We start from the raw sequence: 18,287 nt of genomic DNA on the forward strand, positions 1-18,287 counted from the left end.
TCTGTTGATGAAAATGTTAGTAAAGTAAAGGTACCCCTGACCGTTAGGTCCAGTCATGACCGACTCTGAGGTTGTGTGCTCATCTCGCTCTATAGGCCGAGGGAGCCGATGTTTGTCCGCAGACAGCTTCCGGGTCATGTGGCCAGCATGACTAAGCCACTTCTGGCGAACCAGAGCAGCACACGGAAACAGTTTACCTTCCCACCGGAGCGATACCTATTTATCTACTTGCACTTTGACGTGCTTTCGAACTGCTAGGTTGGCAGGAGCAGGGACCGAGCAACGGGAGCTCACCTCGTCGCCGGGATTCAAACCGCCAACCTTCTGATCGGCAAGTCCTAGGCTCTGTGGTTTAACCCACAGCACTACCCGCGTCCCAATGAAAACAAACAAAGCAATCCTATGGCTCTTTGCTCAGAAGGAAATCCCACTGATTTCAATGGGACTCACTTCCAGGCTTGTGCATAGGACTGCAACCGAAAGCAATACTTTTAGGACCAGTGTTTCAGGAAGATTGGTGGATTTAAGGCAAAGGGGGACAAGCTCAGTGGTAGAGCATCTGCCCTGCATGCAGAATTTCCCAGTTTAGTCCCCAGTGGCATCTCCAGGTAGGGATGGGAGAGACTCCTGGCCCCCTGGAGAGCTGCTGGCAGTCCGTGTAGACAATACAGTACGCTCCTAAGTGATCTGATGCAGATAAGACCAGGAGAGTCGCTACGCTTTTGAAGAGCGGAAGTTCTTTGAGATGTGTTAGCAAAGCACATTGGACAAAAAAGGGGGAAGAGGTGCTTCCAGACTTGGCAAGGAAAGAAAGGAGGAGCAGAAAGTTCTCTTTCAACAAAACATAGGTTGCAGCCTTTAAAACATAACAAAACACTGCTGTCAAAAACCACTTGTAGCTGTGGGTCTTGTGGCTTTTATTATCACACAGTACTTTGTATTATACACCTGCTACATGTTTATAGAAGTGAGTTGCTATGCAACCAGCTGGAAGTCTCCCTACTCAGAACCCATTCCTTAGTAATAGAAGGGTGGAAAGTCATACATTAAAACAAGATACTTTGCAAATGCATAGACATAGCCACTGCCACTCAGTGTAGACAGAGCTGAACCAGACCAAAGCTCTGATCAACACCAGGCAGCTAATATGCTCCAATGTATTTCACCATTATTGTATATTAATATATTTCAATTATTCCAATTTGTCACAGCATCTGGGTACGTATTTGGGAAACTAGCAGAAAGTTGTGGATTCACAATATGAACTGTGGTTTGGCACTAACTACAGTTAGCAAAATCGCCAGCACAAAGATAACAAGAACCACAGTTAGCTGAAAAATGGGAAGGGGCAGATGGGTGAAAAGGGAGAATCAAGCGAGCAAATGTGGCTAAGAGATCAGACAGTGTTAATCTGCACTAAGCCACTGTGAAATATAGGAAACAGAGAGCGCCATGGCTAGAAATCTCACTCCAAGGTGAAAAAATTCTAACTTTCAACAGGCTTTTACTGTTTTGTTTTATTGCTGAGGGTTTTGCTTGCAATTTTTAGATAGCTGATTTTTAGTTGCTTTATAGTGGTGTTTGTGCTGCTTCCCTTTTGACAGTGTGTTCTTTCTGTGTTTTCTTATGCTGCGAGTGCTCCGCGAGTCACCAACTGTAAAGGAGATGAATCTATTTGAACCTATCTACATCAAGCTATATTCTATCTTTATCACCAAACTCCGAATATAATTGCACATTGTATTAACATTATTTTTTAATATATTAGTGGCCTTGTGATGATTTTAGCCTATAAAATTTATTGTTTAATGTCCTAACCTGTATATTAAGGTATATTTATAGCTCTGTTTAGAGTAGGTAATGCCTTGATAATATAAATGTTTTACATTAAAAACCTGACAGTACCAAACTATCGAAGGCTTTTCACCAAAGCCAGACTAAACGTCTTTCCTTCTGCAGTGTTGGATGGCAGGTTGAGAGGAGTTCCCTACCAGGACAGACTTTGCTCGTGTGCTCAAGACATCGATTCCATAAAACATATTTTGTTGCACTGTGCAAAATATGAGCAAGCCAGGGCTAAACTGATACTACCCTTGCTGGTACCTTTCCCGGGAAAATCAGAGGCTCACTATGTCAGGTTCCTATTCGAAGACCGGACAAATGCTAGAACATTAGCAGTGGCCAAGTTTTTATCGGTGGTTGCGAGAACCAGTGATCCCTATATTCTGAACAAAATGCTTGTTTAACCTGTAGGTAGGCTGTAGGAATTGTGTATTGCTTTGTAATGATTTGTAACGATTGATTGATTGATTGATTGATCAATGTTTTAAGTTTTTTGTATTAATCCAGCATATTTTAATTGTTGAATGATTCTGTGCACATTGTGGCAGCCTTTGGCTATGTGCAATAAAACTGACTGACTGACTGACTACCAGGAGTCCAACACTCTAAACACTAGATCAATGGAACAGCCTAGATAGCTCAGTTGGTTAGAGTGTGGTGTTAATAATGCCAAGGTTGCAGGTTCAATCCCTGCACGGGAAAGCTGCATATTCCTGCATTGCAGGGGGTTGGACTAGATGATCCTCAGGGTCCCTTCCAACTCTACAGTTCTGTGATTCTGTGATTCTGTGAAGGAGGCTAAACTACCTGCTTTCTGATGTGCTTGACCTACAACTCCCATCAGACCCAGCCACCATAACCAACAGTCAGGGATGGTGGCAGTCATAGCTCAACAACCAAACAACATCAGGGCACCAGGTTGGAGAACGCTGGAGTTAGTGGGGATTGGACCACAACTTGAGACCGCTGCAGGTGACCACATAAGTGCCCAAATACTATGTGGAATCAACTTTGCTTCAGTTTCCTATTAGGACTTTTATTTTATTTTGCAAACCGTGTATGTTAAGCGAGGAATTCCTACACCGACTTCGGAAGACACCCTCTTTGCTTAAAAGGTGAGCCAGCGTTTATCTTTCATGTTTAATGTCTCCTGCTCTATAGGTATCCTGGGTTGACCTTTGATGCTTAAGGGTTTAAATCAACTTCCAGGATAGCTGAAAATGAGGTTAAATATCACCCACGAAAGCAGAGAAAAATTATCCCATATAACGGTTTTGCTAAATTGGCCAAGAGTTAGAAGCAGCAAGTGAGCGCAGGAGCAATTGCTCCTCCTACTGGTAACCAATATTTTAGCACCCTGCACAAGGAAGACTCAAACAATTTTTTAATACTCATCGGAATGTTTTACTGCCAATCTATGGAAATCTATCGGCTGCCAATCGGTTTTATTTTTAAAAACTGTTTTGACAAAACAAGCTCCGCATTCCAGATATTAAACCTCCCTGCCACGTTGCACAAACAAATTCAGCACCTAAAAAATAACGGTAGATGCAGATTTCGATAAATCATATATAAATCCCCAGCCTGTTCTGAATGTTTATGGCAGGTTAAACTTAAGGCTCACTTTCAAAATTTCAGCTCCAAGTGCATTATGAAACAGACAAAATACTGAACGAACATCTCAAAAGCCTTTGCTCTTTACCTATAATATGTATTTATTTTCCATATTTGCTGAATTTTTAAAAATTGTTTTTGATAAGTTTTTTGAATAGTTATATTTATTGTTGTTTGGTTGAGAGGCTGAGCGGATTTGGGCGCAATTTTGTGGAAAACTGGCATGCAAATAAACAGATGATGCTGAAGGTAATAATTTTAGCCTAGGCCCAGACACTAAAAACTATAACAAAGTGATGCTTTTGGAAGATGCTCAATGGAACACAGAAGTCACCAAAATAATCATTCAGTGCTTGGACACTACAGACAAGACAGGACTCCCAGGGTTATCTTTGAGACTGTGATGGATATACAAGATGTCACAGCATATTGGCCTCAACGCAATAATGGCTTTGATATACACAGCCATGACTAACCTGGGTTGAAAGAATGGTGGTCAGCTGAAATCCTTCCACAACAGACAACCCACTAGTGACTAGACGGTCTCATCCTTTGTATATCCAATCAATCACTGCTCTGCAGAAGAGGCTATAATGCCTGTTTACACTCCAGCACAGCTTGCTGGGAACTTCCATTTGTGTATAGCTTTCGCTTTTAGCTGTCTTGCTTTGGACACGAAAGGGATCAGACATGTTTTCCTTTTGTCCTGATGTATGCTGAATAAACTGCTTGTAAATATGCTTACACAACCTCTCCTGCCACTTCTGTTTGCGCGTTATCTCTGCTGAGTTGCGTGCCCCAGCTTCTGAAGCTGTGAGCTGCAGATGCTGCAACAAGGACTGGAGATCACCTGGCATACCAGCAGGTGGGCTGGAGCCAGCTGGGGGCCTGCCAATTGCCCCATTTCCTTGGTTGTATGCCAACACTTATCAGGGTCTGTTCTGCACAAGGTCAGAACCAGGAAGCACCAGCCTAAGGTAACTCCCTCCAGCTGCATATCAGACAAGTTCCTTCTCTGTTCTCTTTGGGTTCAAGTCTTTCCTCCCTTCCATACAGGGATATTTTTTTGATCTCAGTCAATATCCGAACACATTTCAATTTGTTTTTATATGTGTGACTGTCTTCAATGTATTGTGAAATTGCTTTTGAGATTCTTCCTTAGTAAGAGATTGCTATTTGTTGGCATCCATCAGTCTTGGAAGACAACGGAGGAGTTCGCCTTTGGATGGGAAGTCAAATTCATTTCATTTATGAAGATTCCATAAAGGCAATAACTAATACAGTGGTGCCTCGCAAGACGAAAAGAATCCGTTCCATGAGTCTCTTCGTCTAGTGGTTTTTTCGTCTTGCGAAGCAAGCCCATTAGCGGATTAGCGCTATTAGCGGTTTAACGGCTATTAGCGGCTATTAACGGCTTAAGGGATTAGCGGATTAGCTGCTAAAAGGCTATTAGCAGCTTAGTGCCTTAGAAAAGGGGGGTGGGGAGCGGAAAAAAACCCCCAGGAATTGCAAGACATTTTCGTCTTGCGAAGCAAGCCCATAGCAAATTCGTCCTGCGAAGCACCTCCAAAACGGAAAACCCTTTCATCTAGCGGGTTTTCCGTCTTGCGAGGCATTCGTCTTGCGGGGCACCACTGTAATGGAATTAACAACAGACCGCTTTGGAGTAAAGCAGAGCTTTCCCCACCTCTTTCCCTGCTGATTGCACGTAGTTATACCTTGGGGGTCACAATAAGGGGGAGAAGATGCTGTATGCTCCCAAGGCAAATCTAGCCAACTGTTATTAGAAACATAGTGAAAGATTAACTGAGCCTTTCGTCTGATCCTGCAATGCTCTTCTCAAGTTATAGGGGTTTTGCTTCCAATTTTGGGGGTTTTATATTCCAAACATTGTGTTTCACTGCCTACTGGGCTACCGATTTATAGCCCCAAAATTTGAATTAGCCCAGCCTACCCTAATCTGATGCCCTCCAGATGCTGTCAGGGTACAGCTCCAACCATCTCTATCCACTGGCCCTGCTGGCTAAGGCTGATGAGGGTTGCAGCTGAAAACATCAGGAGGCCACTACGCAAGGAGACGGCTGAATCAGTTCTATGAAACTGATAGGAACTCTTGCCAATGCTGGCCATTGAACTGGAACTTATCCTGACAAAGCATTTGCTTGGGTGGAATGGAAAGACAACAACAACAGCCTTCTGAATCCGGCTCAGCAGAGACTTACCAACAGTCATCGGTTCTGGCACAGTGGCCGAGGGCAGCAGATCATGCAGAGAGTTCTCTTTGACAGGGGGGCTCACTTCTTCCCTGATTTTAAAAAGAAAAAAAAAGGTAAACCTGAAAAAGAGCCTACGGAAGACATTTGAACTACAAGAACAAGCCTGGGCACAATCCATTTCAATGCTCAACTCTCATTCATTTTGATGGCACCATAATGACTAGTATTAGTTATCCATTACATGCCACCACATTACCCAGTTCCCCAGAAAACTGAGCTCCCTTAACTTTACTCCTGACAGAGTCCCAGGCTCATGCTCCCCTCTCCAGTTTCCTTCGTGAACTATAGTTTCCATGCACACCTCATTTTGAAACACATTTCTCCCAGGGTTTGCAGGCATAAATGATGGTTTGTGCTAATCAGTTTTTCCTTGGCTCAGATGCACCAGTAAACTATGGCTTGCATAAACAAAGTAAGTAAAGAAAGAGGAAGCATGCAAGCTTGAACCTCGAGCATAAACTGCCAAACCATGGTTTGCCATTACACATATACCAAGCTTTAGACAAGAAGAAAACAGAAAGTTGTATGGGCTTGTTTGAAAAGTAGAAATCTTAATCTGCCTTATACCTGTAATGTGAGTTGGCATTTCCCCGAGCCAATTCTACTGAAAAATCAGCTGTTTCATGCTCATCACCATTCTCCAGGTTACCTAAAAGAGCACATGGATAACACTGTTAGAAGAAAGATGACATAGGTCCTAGTTCAGTGTTACTTTCTTCCAGGCACTGGTCCACTTTTGAACGCAGCCTTGTTAATTTTCAGTCTCAGAATTCAGCTTTGTGAGAAATCCACTCGGGGACAATTTCATAGAGTGCAATGATACACTGAATTAAATATTGTAATCAAGGGAATCAGCCAGTATGGAGGCTGAAATCCGCCAATTACTGGACATCTTTATTTAAGACTGACAGCCCGCTTGCCAAGAATCAGATCCCTAAAAACCACACACTAAACTGTGCAATGCTAGACTTAACTACTAAGCAGTTATAATTCACATAACTCAGTTCAATGGGACTTAAGAGTAACTTTATGAATTGGTAAAAGAAAAAGATTTGTAAAACATTTCTGCATTCTGCAACCTTTAAGTACAAGAATTCAGGAACCAGGACCGCTGACAGAAATTAGGTATAGCACTACCTCTAATAAAATAGAGATGTTATACATTTCCGAGCACAATACAAAGTGTTGGTGTTGACCTTTCAAGCTCTAAATGGCCTCTGCCCAGTATACCTGTAGGAGCATCTCCACCCTCATCGTTCTGCCCGGATGCTGAGGTCTAGCGCCGAGGGCCTTTTAGCGGTTCCCTCACTGCGAGAAGCAAAGCTACAAGGAACCAGGCAGAGGGCCTTCTCGGTAGTGGCACCCGCCCTGTGGAACGCCCTCCCACCAGATGTCAAAGAGATAAACAACTACCTGACGTTTAGAAGACATCTGAAGGCAGCCCTGTTCAGGGAAGTTTTTAATGTGTGACATTTTAATGTATTTTTAATCTTTGTTGGAAGCCGCCCAGAGTGGCTGGGGAAACTCGGCCAGATGGGCGGGGTAGAAATAATAAATTATCATCATCATCATCATCATCATTATACAGTCACTTTGCAAAGCCCAACCACTAGTTGGTCCTCACATTGAATGAGATGAGGGTCGCGGTCACTGCCAATTTACAGAAAAGTAACAGCGTCCTGCCCGGAGTGAACAACTTTTGGCAGACAAGCCAAAAATTGTGATTGCTAGGATCCCAGTTCCCACCCCACCCATCAGTGACAAGGTCAAGGATAATTCCCCTGCCCCAACCTTAGAGGTGGAAAGGTGACAGGGGTTTGGTGGTTTGCTCACTACGTGGACCAAGGCCCTCTGGGAACTTCCACCCGCAGCAGCCAAACACTTCTGCCCCCAGCCTGACTCCCAATGTCAGAACCATGTTACCGGCAGGGCAGTCTGAGCCAACTCTGCAGCTCATGAAGACTTTCCAAAGCCACCATGGAGAGGAAAAACTGGCTCAAGCCATTCCCTACTAAACCAGGTCTCTTGCTTGTCCATTGAAGGAGAGAATTATTATAGAACAATGGAGGAAAATCTGCATTCACTGTCCAGTCTGCAGGCTGGATATTGGTTTTGCCCTGGATGTTTAGATTCGGGAAAGGGAGACCACATCTGTCTTTGTCAAGGGACTAGGGCTGGAACCCATTTAGAAGGAAACAGACTCACACCCAGGTTACTAGAAGATATGCATCAATAGAAAGTAGTCTACAGTAGGCAAGTAAAATTCAATTTATTGCTCTGCTCACTATCGCCTCTGGCTCAGGCTCTGGCTGCCAGCTGGTGCTGGAAATTTGCCCAGCAAGAAATGTGGACCTTGGGCTGGAAAAAAAAGTTCGGAATGGTGGTATTTAAGGACTAAGGCACAGCTACAGATAATGAATTGTATCTACACTTTGTGCACACCTGTTGAAGTTGATGGGCAGGACTAACTTAGGTTCATTAAATTCAGAGGGTTTGCTTAGTTGGGTATGACCCCATGCCCCATAGCCATTATTTTTCAGCTCCCTCAGGATCAAAAACAGTCCTTTTCAAAGTTAGATGCTCCATCAAGCCATACCTGATCGGCTGTGCAAGAGGCAGGAGAAAAGAAAAAAAGAAGAAATGGGGAGGGGAGGAGGGAATTTGACTGCCAGACAGGTGATTGACAGCAGGATTTTGAAAAGTCTCCCCCCCCTCCCTTTTGCATTCAATGGGACAAGATCGCTTAGCCAGGCATTTCCAGAGGCCACTTCAAGCCGTGTGTCACTCTTCTTTCGATCTCTAAAGGAACTCTTGCCATTTGTCATTCTCTCGCTGGCTTCTCAGTGTTGATGTGTGTTGAAAAAAAGATGCCGAAACAACAAATGCAAAGGACAGGTCCTTGCGCTGTGTCCCGTCTGCACTCAGAGAGAGAAGGAAGGTGGTCCGGGCACTTGAATAGCTTGCCTTGCTAGCCCCAGAGAGCTGCTTCTTGCTAGGGTTTTCCTCCCCTCCAAAATAAAGCCTTTTATAACAAGATTCCAGTGCTCTACCGTAAGGGTTTATCTGTTTTGGGGGGGGTTGGGAGGCGGGCAGAATATTGACATGAATTGCAGGGCACCTGAACCCTTTTCAGCCTTTAATGGAAAGGTATGCATTCCATTTGGCACTTGACAATGGCTTTTTAAAAGAGAGGCTTTGATCAATTGTATGCAAGCCTTTCAACTATTTATACCATGCTGCAGAGTTAAATCCACAGGAGGGCACTGGATGCAGTGGTTAACCCTTTCAGGTCTTTTTTACTGATAGCTGCCAAAGAGAAAAACACAAAAGGGCACCATCTACCCAAAAGAGACCCAGGGAGATGAATGCAAGTTGCACAAAAGCTCAAATTTTCATTCTATGTGATGATTTACAAGTGACTGTCAATCTTCAGGCTTGGCACCTCTCTTTCTGTTCAGCGATGAACTATATTTTCCTTGTCAGCCATATTTTTCATGTTAGCTATTTGCACGGGACACACCTATTTGTATTTCGTCTTCTCTCCTCCTTCTATTAATAAATTACTCCGAGGTCTAGTGGAATGTCAGCAGCCTTTGACTTCTTATTGTACAGGCTTTTTCAGTTGCTCACTTAGCTGAACAGACAAGCTCTTGAAAGAAACCAACTTCCCCACACTACCTTTGAGGGGATTAAAAATATTTGAACTATAGTGAAAAGGACCAAGACAACCTATTATTGGAGAATACGAGCAAGTGAGCCAAATAAATTGATGGAGAAATGGGCATTTCCCCCCCCCCCCGATGCACTGGAATAGCGAGTACAATGATAATGTATAGCCATATGTTTTCAGTTTATTGTGATGCGTATTTTTAAGTAGGGGTTTTATTTACTGTGTTGCAAGTAAACTTCTTAATGCAAATTTGTTATAAACAACAATAATAGCAATAACAATACTACATTTCCCTCTCCACTACAAACATACATAAGGCTCAATAGGCAAGGGGAGAGAAAAGTGTCAAAGAAAAAATTACTTCCTTGCATGCCTCCTTTAAAATAGCCCAACATTTTGTGTTATGTCACTCACCCTCCATGCATTTCAGTTACTGTATTTTTCGCTCCATAAGACCCACTTTTTTCCTCCTAAAAAGTAAGAGGAAATGTCTGTGCATCTTATGGAGCTAATGTGTGGTCAATCGCTGGCTCCCTTTCTGGCCCGGCCCCTTGCCCAGGCCTCCACTGTTGAATGTTCTGCAGACGGAGGCTGTTTCCCCAACGACATGTGACTGCCTGATTAGATTCTCAGTCTGGAAACTGTAGAAACGGCTCCCTTTCCTTTCCTAAAGAAGCTGTAGAACTGTGAGTTGAACCCCATAAAAACAGGATTTTTTCCCTCTGCAAAGTAAGCTCAACAACTTTGAGCTGATCCTCAAAAAAAAATGGGCTTTTCCCCTTTGCAGAAGAAGCTGCACAACTGTGAGCTGATTCCCCCCCAAAAAACTGGGCTTTCCCCCTTTCCTCCTCTAAAAACTAGGTGCCTCTTATGGTCAGGTGTGTCTTATGGAGCGAAAAATACGGCACTTGTTTCAAGCGGTCTTTGAACTTGGCTGCAAAGATATCAAGTGTTAACAATAGATACTCACCGGTCTGGGAGAAAGAGCCTACAGCACTGACAGGGAACAACTCATCAGAATCATCATTCAGGACTTGCAGAGGAGACCAGGCGCAAACCAGCGAGTTGCTCGTGACTCCCTCGGACGGTCTAAATAACGACCACATTTTTCAAAAAACAAAAATTGTGTATAACATCAGGCTTTAACTGGAACACAGCCTTTCCACGAAAACAAAAAGTGTGTTCAAACTGCAAACTATGTCTCTCATCAATTTCTGATGGGTCGACTACAGGGCTGAAAGGAGTTTTCAGGTTGTACAAATATTTGGTTGCATAAAGTAATGTTTATTCTCATTTCTGAGAAACTGAGTTATAAATTAAGAGTGTTTCGGGGTGCAGCTAAACCTATGTAACCCCCCCAAAAAAAGTTGGCAACCATTTTTTACTTATATGACAAGCCAATCATGGGGATGGCAAGTCCCAATGAAACGTGGCTTTATTTGGTTTCATAACATTTGCTTTGCATTTTCGTTGTATTAGGTTGGGTTTTGTTGTAATATCCAACGCATTGTGCAGCCTCTTGAAAATTGTAATGGTTCTAGGGGTTGCTCGTGCGTAAGCCGGTGCCGACACCTGGCTGGGTTGCCTGAGTGAACCTTTTCTGTCCGGACAGCCACTCACCCGTGGCTGTCTCAATCGCTGGCAGAATCCGTCAGTGGGCGTTTCTTAAACTTCTTCCAGCAAAGAAGCTCTTTGACGCCTAGTCTCCTCCTACTCTCCCTGCGCGGAAGCCTTCTGCGCAAGAAGGGCGTGGGCAGCGGAGGACCCTTACTCTCCCTCTGGTCCCCGGCAAGGAGTCATGGGACTGCCTCGCCGCTTCCCCCATCTGCCCCCCTTCTCCACTGGTGCTACGCTGATTCTCTTCCCCAGAAGATGGGCTGCCTCTCCCAATCCCGGGACGCTCTCTGGAATCCCTCTGGAGCTTGCTCTCTCCCTCCAGCACTGATGGCAGTTCCCTGACAAAAATGTACTTTAGTTTTATTAGGCAATGGCTGTGAACCCGGCTGTCGTTATTTTGTACTCCCCCACCCCCTGACACACTTCTGTTTTTATTTATTTCTTACTAGATTGTTACTTTAACTTCATAATTTTGTCTTGAAAATAAAAAGTAAGTGTGTTCAAAGCAGCTCACAAGATACAAAAGTATATATCAACATCCATGAACATTTTGGTAAATGTGTCTGGTCAGCTATCCAAACTTTTGCTATTTTTATTTATTTACTGTTCCCTTATTGCTACCACATTCATATCCATATGGTTCTCCTCTCCTCATTTTACCCTGCCAACAACAAAGGTAGATTAGGCGAGGGACTGTGACTGGCCAAAGGTCACCCAGCGAGCTTCACGGCTATGCAGGGAACTGAATCCTGTTTTCCCAGGTCCTAGGCCAACGCTCTGACCACTACACCACACTGCTTGCCCAAAGCAAGAAGCACCAGACTCTGCAAAAACACCCAGTACCAGGCAAACACTCTGTATGGCTATTGTGACATGAGCAGTGGTTTGAATACAGACACAGAGGGCATGGGTTCAGCTCCATCATTAGCCTCACCTACAGAAGCACCAGATGGGGGCTTGACACTAAGCATGAATCCAGAAGCTTCATCTATCAATCACTTTACATCCAAAAATTTCAAGGCATGGCAGAAATAAAAAAATCTGCAAAACGGCATCATGTTGTGAACACAATACAGGGTACATTTTTAAAGCCCAGAAGTTGATATGGCACATGGGGTGAGATCGTCCTTCCAAGAAGGCTTCCCAAAATAAGAAAGCCTTCAACACGAGGGCAAAATAAAAAACAGTCAGCCCCTGTCTAATCTGGATAGGGAATGCCTCCAATGGGGTATCATTTACCACAGTGTAATCATGTACCACCTTCTCAGATGAAGATAATATATTCAAATTTTAATGAATTGTTTTCTGCAGCTTTAAAAAAAAAAAAAAAGCACAATTTTAAAAATCTGCTATGTACGATTTGAACCCTTTCGTGTGCTACTGGGGGTACGTATTCCGCATTTTGGGAAACACTGATCGAGGGCGATTGTAAAGTGTCTTGAGTTTCTACTAACAAGAAGGGATTTTGTTGCAGGAAACGTCTAACCCAAATCCAAAGCCAGCTCTGCAAGCTCTTCAGGTAAATGTACCAAGTGATTTCTTCCGAGATCAGGTCTCGCTGAGGATCCAAACTGCCCCCCTGTGGCAGAACTGCCTGTATTTCACTACAGTTTGCATCAAGCTCCAATCTGGTATCTGAGCTGGCCAGTTTCTTCAGTGGATATACATGGGTCCCTGCCCATCATTCCCCTGCTCTGGCTATCTGCTCCCAGCCACTGTCTAAGCTGCTTCTTCTAAACTTGACTATGGAGCTTCTCTTCACCAGGACTGGACAAGGGCTAGCACTGCACTGGGTTAACGCAATGCTGTGGCAGCTGAATGTATACTATACAGTCCTTGGCTCACATGCTTCCTTTGTGGCTCAGTCGTTGGGCACTTGCCTTGGTTGCAAAAGGACCTAGGATCAATCCCCAGGGGGAGCTAGGAGCTGACTGAAACCCAGGAGATCCACTACCAGCCATTCTGTCTGTAGACCAGTTGTTTTCAAAACCTGGGTCTCCAGCTGCTTTGGGGCTACAATTCCTATCATCACGGACCACGGGGCCTGCTAGCTAGGGATGATGAGAGTTGTACACAGCTGGAGACCCAAGTTTGGGAAACACTGGGATAGACAATACTGACCTGGATGGACCAGTAGCCTGACTCTGTAGCAGGCAGCTTCCTAGATCTTTAAGAAGGATGATTGCCTTCTAGATAAATATGTTCTCGTGCATGCACAAACACACACACACACAGAGAGAGAGAGAGAGAGAGAGAGGGAGTTGCTGTTTTTCAAAGTCCAAGAAGATTCATGACAAACTTGGCCAAGGCAGGACAGGTAGCAAGGAGGACTCTGCCACCCAGTTCAGAAAGCGGTGAAAATGAAATCCCCCCAAAGATCAAGGGGTGGGGCAGCTTTTTCAGCCCAAGGGCTGCATTCCCTTTTGGGCAGCCTTCCAGGTGTGGGGCGGAGCCAGAGGCAAAAGCAGATGGAGCCACAAATGTCATTTTTTCCTTTGAACGGTAATTTCTGCACACACTCGCACACCCATCTCTAGCCTCCATTCAGGCAAATTAGGGCCAGTATCGGAGTTCAAGGAAACCTTCAAGCCAGGCAAAAACACTTGGGGGTTCAAAGAAGGGCCAGGGTGGGGAGTGGCCTGGGGAAAGGGGTACGAGGGCCAGAGAGAGAGACTTGCGAGTGTGGAATTTGGCCCCCAAACCTGCTGAAGAGAAAAGCCATGCGAGGCAAAACAACCCCTGAATCTCTCGAGTTTGCCTCTTAATTAACATAGGGAAAAGCCACATGTCTTGGGACACTGCAGAATACTCACTTTCCACAAGACTCTGTGTCTTCTGCCATGCAGCGGTTTCCTAAAATTTTGCTGTACGCTTCGTCATTTTCATCCACATCTTCATCGTCTATACTTTTCACATCCAATTTTTGGAAGCCACAGTCCCCATTGAGATATACAGAATCGTTTTTCAACAAAGGCACACTTTGGTCCCCGCTCAGTTTAGCTAGCGTCTCTCCGGGGCCAGGGGGAGAAGCTACGTAAGGGGAAAACCTGTCCAAGTTTTCTTCGGAGCTTTCCCCTGCAACAATCCCCCTTAAGACATCCCCCGGGTTTTGCTCATCTTCCTCATCATCAAACGAAATGATATTTGTGACTTTCTTCTTTTTCTTCATCCGATCTTTTCTGCATTTTAAATCTGCAGGAGAGAGAGAGAGAGATGAACACAGAAGATTTCAAAACACACAGCCTATAAGAAAAGTGGTTTTGTTATTTTAGAAAGCTTATTCTAATTTTACAGGGTAGCATATATGCAACTGGGGGGGGGAAGAGTGTGAACTAATAGTTTTTCAGGATTCTAATAATAGAACTGTAGAGTTGAAAGGGACCACAAGCGTCATCTAGTCCAATTCCCTGCAATGCAGGAGTCTTTCATCCCATCTGGGGCTCAAACCCACAGTCCTGAGATTAGGAGTCTCATGCTCTACCAACTGAGCTACCCTAATCATTATTGCCTAAGCCCAGTTTATTTCTAGAATCAAGATTTTATAGCATGTCATTTGAAACCATGGTTTTGTGATAGCCACGGTTTGTGATAGCCATGGTTTTAAAATTCCAAACTTGGGTTGAATTCGCAAATGTATAGGTGAACTGCAACTTAAGCACTACTTTTGCATTTTCAAGAGGTGAAGCAAATTGTTGCAATTTTATCAGTTCAGACATCATGCCAAATTATGAGCTTTTAAAAGGAGGCTTTGCACAGCTGTAGAAAGGAAGCCAATTTCTTATGAAGTTATTCTTCACGTTATTGCTACAGCTCATATGGATTCCCGACGGCGAACGCAGATATGACCTAGAACAATGTAGCAGCTTGTCGTTCTTAACTTTACAGCGAGAACTCTTGACCTAGTCGCCGTCTCTTGCGTGCCTTTTCCCCTTGATACAGACAGAAAGCCTACAACTTAACTGGCCTATCGTGTGTTTATCTGAATGTGTCAGCTGCCTGACCACCTATGCATGATGAATCTTTATTTCTTGCATTTACATCCCACCTTTCCTCCAAAGAACTCAAGGCAGGGCATGTGGTTCTTCCTCCTCCCCATTACCCCCATAACAACCCTGTGAGGTAGCTTAGGCTAAGAATTAGTGACTGACTCCAGGTCACCCAGTGAGTTTCGTGGCTGAATGGGGTTTCGAACCCTGATCTCCCATGTCCTAGTCCTGCGCTCTAACAATTGCATCAGACCATGCAGAAGCAAACAACTGGGTACATGGAAGAGGTGCTGCCTAAGAGATAAGGTATGAGTGAAAACCTCCCAATGTTCAAAATGACAGCTACCATCTAAAACAAGCCTCTTTTCTTGCAGGCTACCTCTGTCAATGCAGTCGGCTCAGTAAGACTTACCACCGCTAAGACTCTTCGATAAAATGGGCAAGGGGTCGGCATCTTGATCCGATTTGATTAAGATCGAAACAGGAGAGGACGCCGTGATTTCTCTGAGGAGGCTGCTAACTCCTTGAGTAGATTCCTTCAACAACGAGGTCACATTCTGTGTGGATTCTTTGAGAAGGTCAGAGACTGTGGGAGGGCACTTGCTTTGCCCGTTCAAATCCTTGTTATCAATGTTGATTGCAAAAAGAATAGAATGCAGCCCTTTATATAAAAGCAAAAAAAAGGAAATGCAATGTAACTCAGGGGACAAACTTACAAAAAAATATTTATTTCCTAAAATGTATATTGATTGTAAAAGAAACCTCAAAGCGGTTCACAAAAAGAAAAGAAAGAACATTATAAGGCTACTTGATCCTTTTAACTTCCCCTCTGTTGCCCAGCAAGGGCACTACAGTCAGCTAATGGAACCCAGTTAGTTTTGCTACAATCTGATGATTATCAGCTTGTGGTAACACGGATGAGGGATTTTTCAGTGGTGGCATTAGTCCTGGGCAATGTTCTCCCTGCTAAAATATGAGAGGGTCCCATCAGCATTGGCATTCCACCAGCTCCTGAAGAAACAACTGTTTAGGCAAGCATTCCCCTGAAAGGAACTTGTGATTTTACTGTTTAAACCGTGGGGTGGGGTTAAACTGTTTTTAACTGTCATGCTTATCAACTGTTTGTTTTAACTGAGATTGGAACTGTCGTTGGGCATTTCAACTGTGTATTGATTTTATAGGCGTAACCTGCTTAGAAGCCATTTTGGCACGGAAGCAGCATATAAATAAATTCATTTCATCCTATCAGTACCAGAAATGTTATCCAGCATTACGTGTTTAAAACATTTCTAGTCCAGTCTTCACCACAAACTGCCCCACAGATCAGACTGGATGATACATACCAGCCGCCATGGTGGGAATCATACTAGAGCGTTCTTCATCCATCATGAAGGACCAGTCTTCGTAGAAGACACTAGATGTTAAAAGAAGAAGAAGGCAGAACAAAAAGGTAAACAAATCTACACATACAGAAGAGGCTGTGGTTCTTACTAACTCCCTTTCGGGTGGGGACAGGAGAGGCGCTACACTACTTCTCAAACTGAAAGAGAGCAGAAAAGTGGCAGATGTGTTGCCCATGACACCTTTATGATCTAAAAAAAAGGTCAGACTTTTTTACTACTCTCTTCCAACTCTCAAGATACAGATCAGATACCAAGACTGCACTGTGGCAGAGTGAAGCCAGCCTCAGTTTAGAGAAGAGGCCATAACTCGGTTATGGACAAAGGACTCCTCAATAGTAATGATCTATAGTACTTTGTAAGCTGCTGAGGCTTAACATTGCAGAGTGCATTTTTAAAAGCTCAGGGACTGGCTTTCTCCAACGTCCCATTAAAGCTACTATAAAGACTGTGTATAAAGAACCCGCCAACCTATACCCACTACCACCCTCTACAATGCTAACAGCCACAGCAATAGCCAAACACCAAACACAACAGGGTGACCAAACCTCATAGCCATCAGTCCCTCAACCCAACCCCATGCATTACTCATCTGCTTCCCAACCTTGCCTTATGCCCAGACCAGCCACTCTATACAGGAGTTTCCCAACAGGTGGCTTTCCTGATATTGTTGGACTACAGTTTTTACCAGTCCCAGCCAGGATGGCCAATGGTGGTGGATGATGGGAGCTGTGGTCTAAAACATTCAGAAGGCACCAGGATGAAGAAGACCACTATAGATGATAGGTTAACCAAGGGAGTGAAGGGTTAAGGCATAGGTAAACTCTGATCTACAGAGACCTTAGCTGTGTTATGAGGATTAGAGTCTGCATCCTGAAGAAATAGAGCTAATGCAGACTTTTATTTGCACAGTAAACAGAACTCTCTCATGCGCACTCTTCCATGGAAGATAAGTGAGCTAGACAGGGCCAGATGCAGCTAGCAAGTCTAATAAGCCATGGATTATGAGACCTGAGAGACAGCCTCCATCCCACACTTGCCTTCAGGGCAGCAGGTGAACAGAATGCAATGGGAAACCATGGTTTAACGAAGCACCGAGTCAGGAGGTCAAGGGGAGGGATGGTGACAGAGTGCATGGGCACAAGGCTAATTCTCCACCTAATAAACCATGATTTATCAGACAATTGCACTTAAACCAAGTCAATATGTAGGGGGGCATGTGGAAGATTGAGCAGGAAGAGTGTGTGTGTGAAATGATATAGGCCAAGGCTGATACACAGTGACTTGCCTAAGGTCAGTATCTGTTTGTGGTTTTTTTCATACAGCCTCTTGGGTACCTTAAAACCAAATTGGCAGTGACTGAAGACTCATACAAAATTGTAATGTACCCCAATGCATTTGGAATCATTCTTATCTATCTATCCTCTGCTGCAGCAGAATTGCCTAGAACTGCCAATTACTTAAATTATGATCCAACACTTTGCTATTTAAAAACAAATGAGTATGTCATCTGTCCATGCCATAAATAGAAATTTTAGCCTGTTGCTGCAGTTTCAGGCGGCTCATCAGGAAGCCTCTGCCAGTAGAAATTTACCTGTCGGGAAAAGGGTCAAAAAAGGGAAGTTACCTCAGCCTGCTTTTATCTGCAAGCAGCATGTGAAAGTATCTTTCTAAGGAATGTTCATTCAGTGCACAGCGCAGCCAAGCACGACCTCTGCCAACGTCTGTGGTAATATTCCTCAGGGAGTAGAAACGCTGAAGCTCATGTTTATTTAGAACTTCTTTCACATAGTACCAGAACACCGGCTCTGAAAAAGTATGAATTCATAGGCGAACATAAGATCATCTGAAATCTTATCGGCAAAAATCCCAGGAGACAGAG

At 44.0% G+C, this 18,287-nt stretch overlaps 1 protein-coding gene across 4 annotated transcripts in view; it reads right to left on the reverse strand.

Moving 5' to 3' along the window:
- SNX29 (sorting nexin 29) overlaps positions 1–18,287 on the reverse strand; it is a 222,063-nt gene that overhangs the window by 189,413 nt on the left and 14,363 nt on the right. For all 4 annotated transcript variants that reach the window (XM_083412536.1, XM_083412539.1, XM_083412538.1 and 1 more), the window contains 7 exons: positions 18,033–18,213; positions 16,349–16,419; positions 15,418–15,666; positions 13,833–14,211; positions 10,373–10,491; positions 6,300–6,381; positions 5,679–5,761 (listed from right to left, as the gene is read on the reverse strand). In XM_083412536.1, coding sequence (XP_083268662.1) covers positions 5,679–5,761; positions 6,300–6,381; positions 10,373–10,491; positions 13,833–14,211; positions 15,418–15,666; positions 16,349–16,419; positions 18,033–18,213 — 1,164 coding nt within the window. The remainder of the gene's footprint in view (positions 1–5,678; positions 5,762–6,299; positions 6,382–10,372; positions 10,492–13,832; positions 14,212–15,417; positions 15,667–16,348; positions 16,420–18,032; positions 18,214–18,287) is intronic.

The sequence above is a fragment of the Podarcis tiliguerta genome (genome assembly GCF_965153285.1).
Source record: "Podarcis tiliguerta genome assembly, chromosome: 14".
Lineage (NCBI taxonomy): Eukaryota > Metazoa > Chordata > Lepidosauria > Squamata > Lacertidae > Podarcis > Podarcis tiliguerta.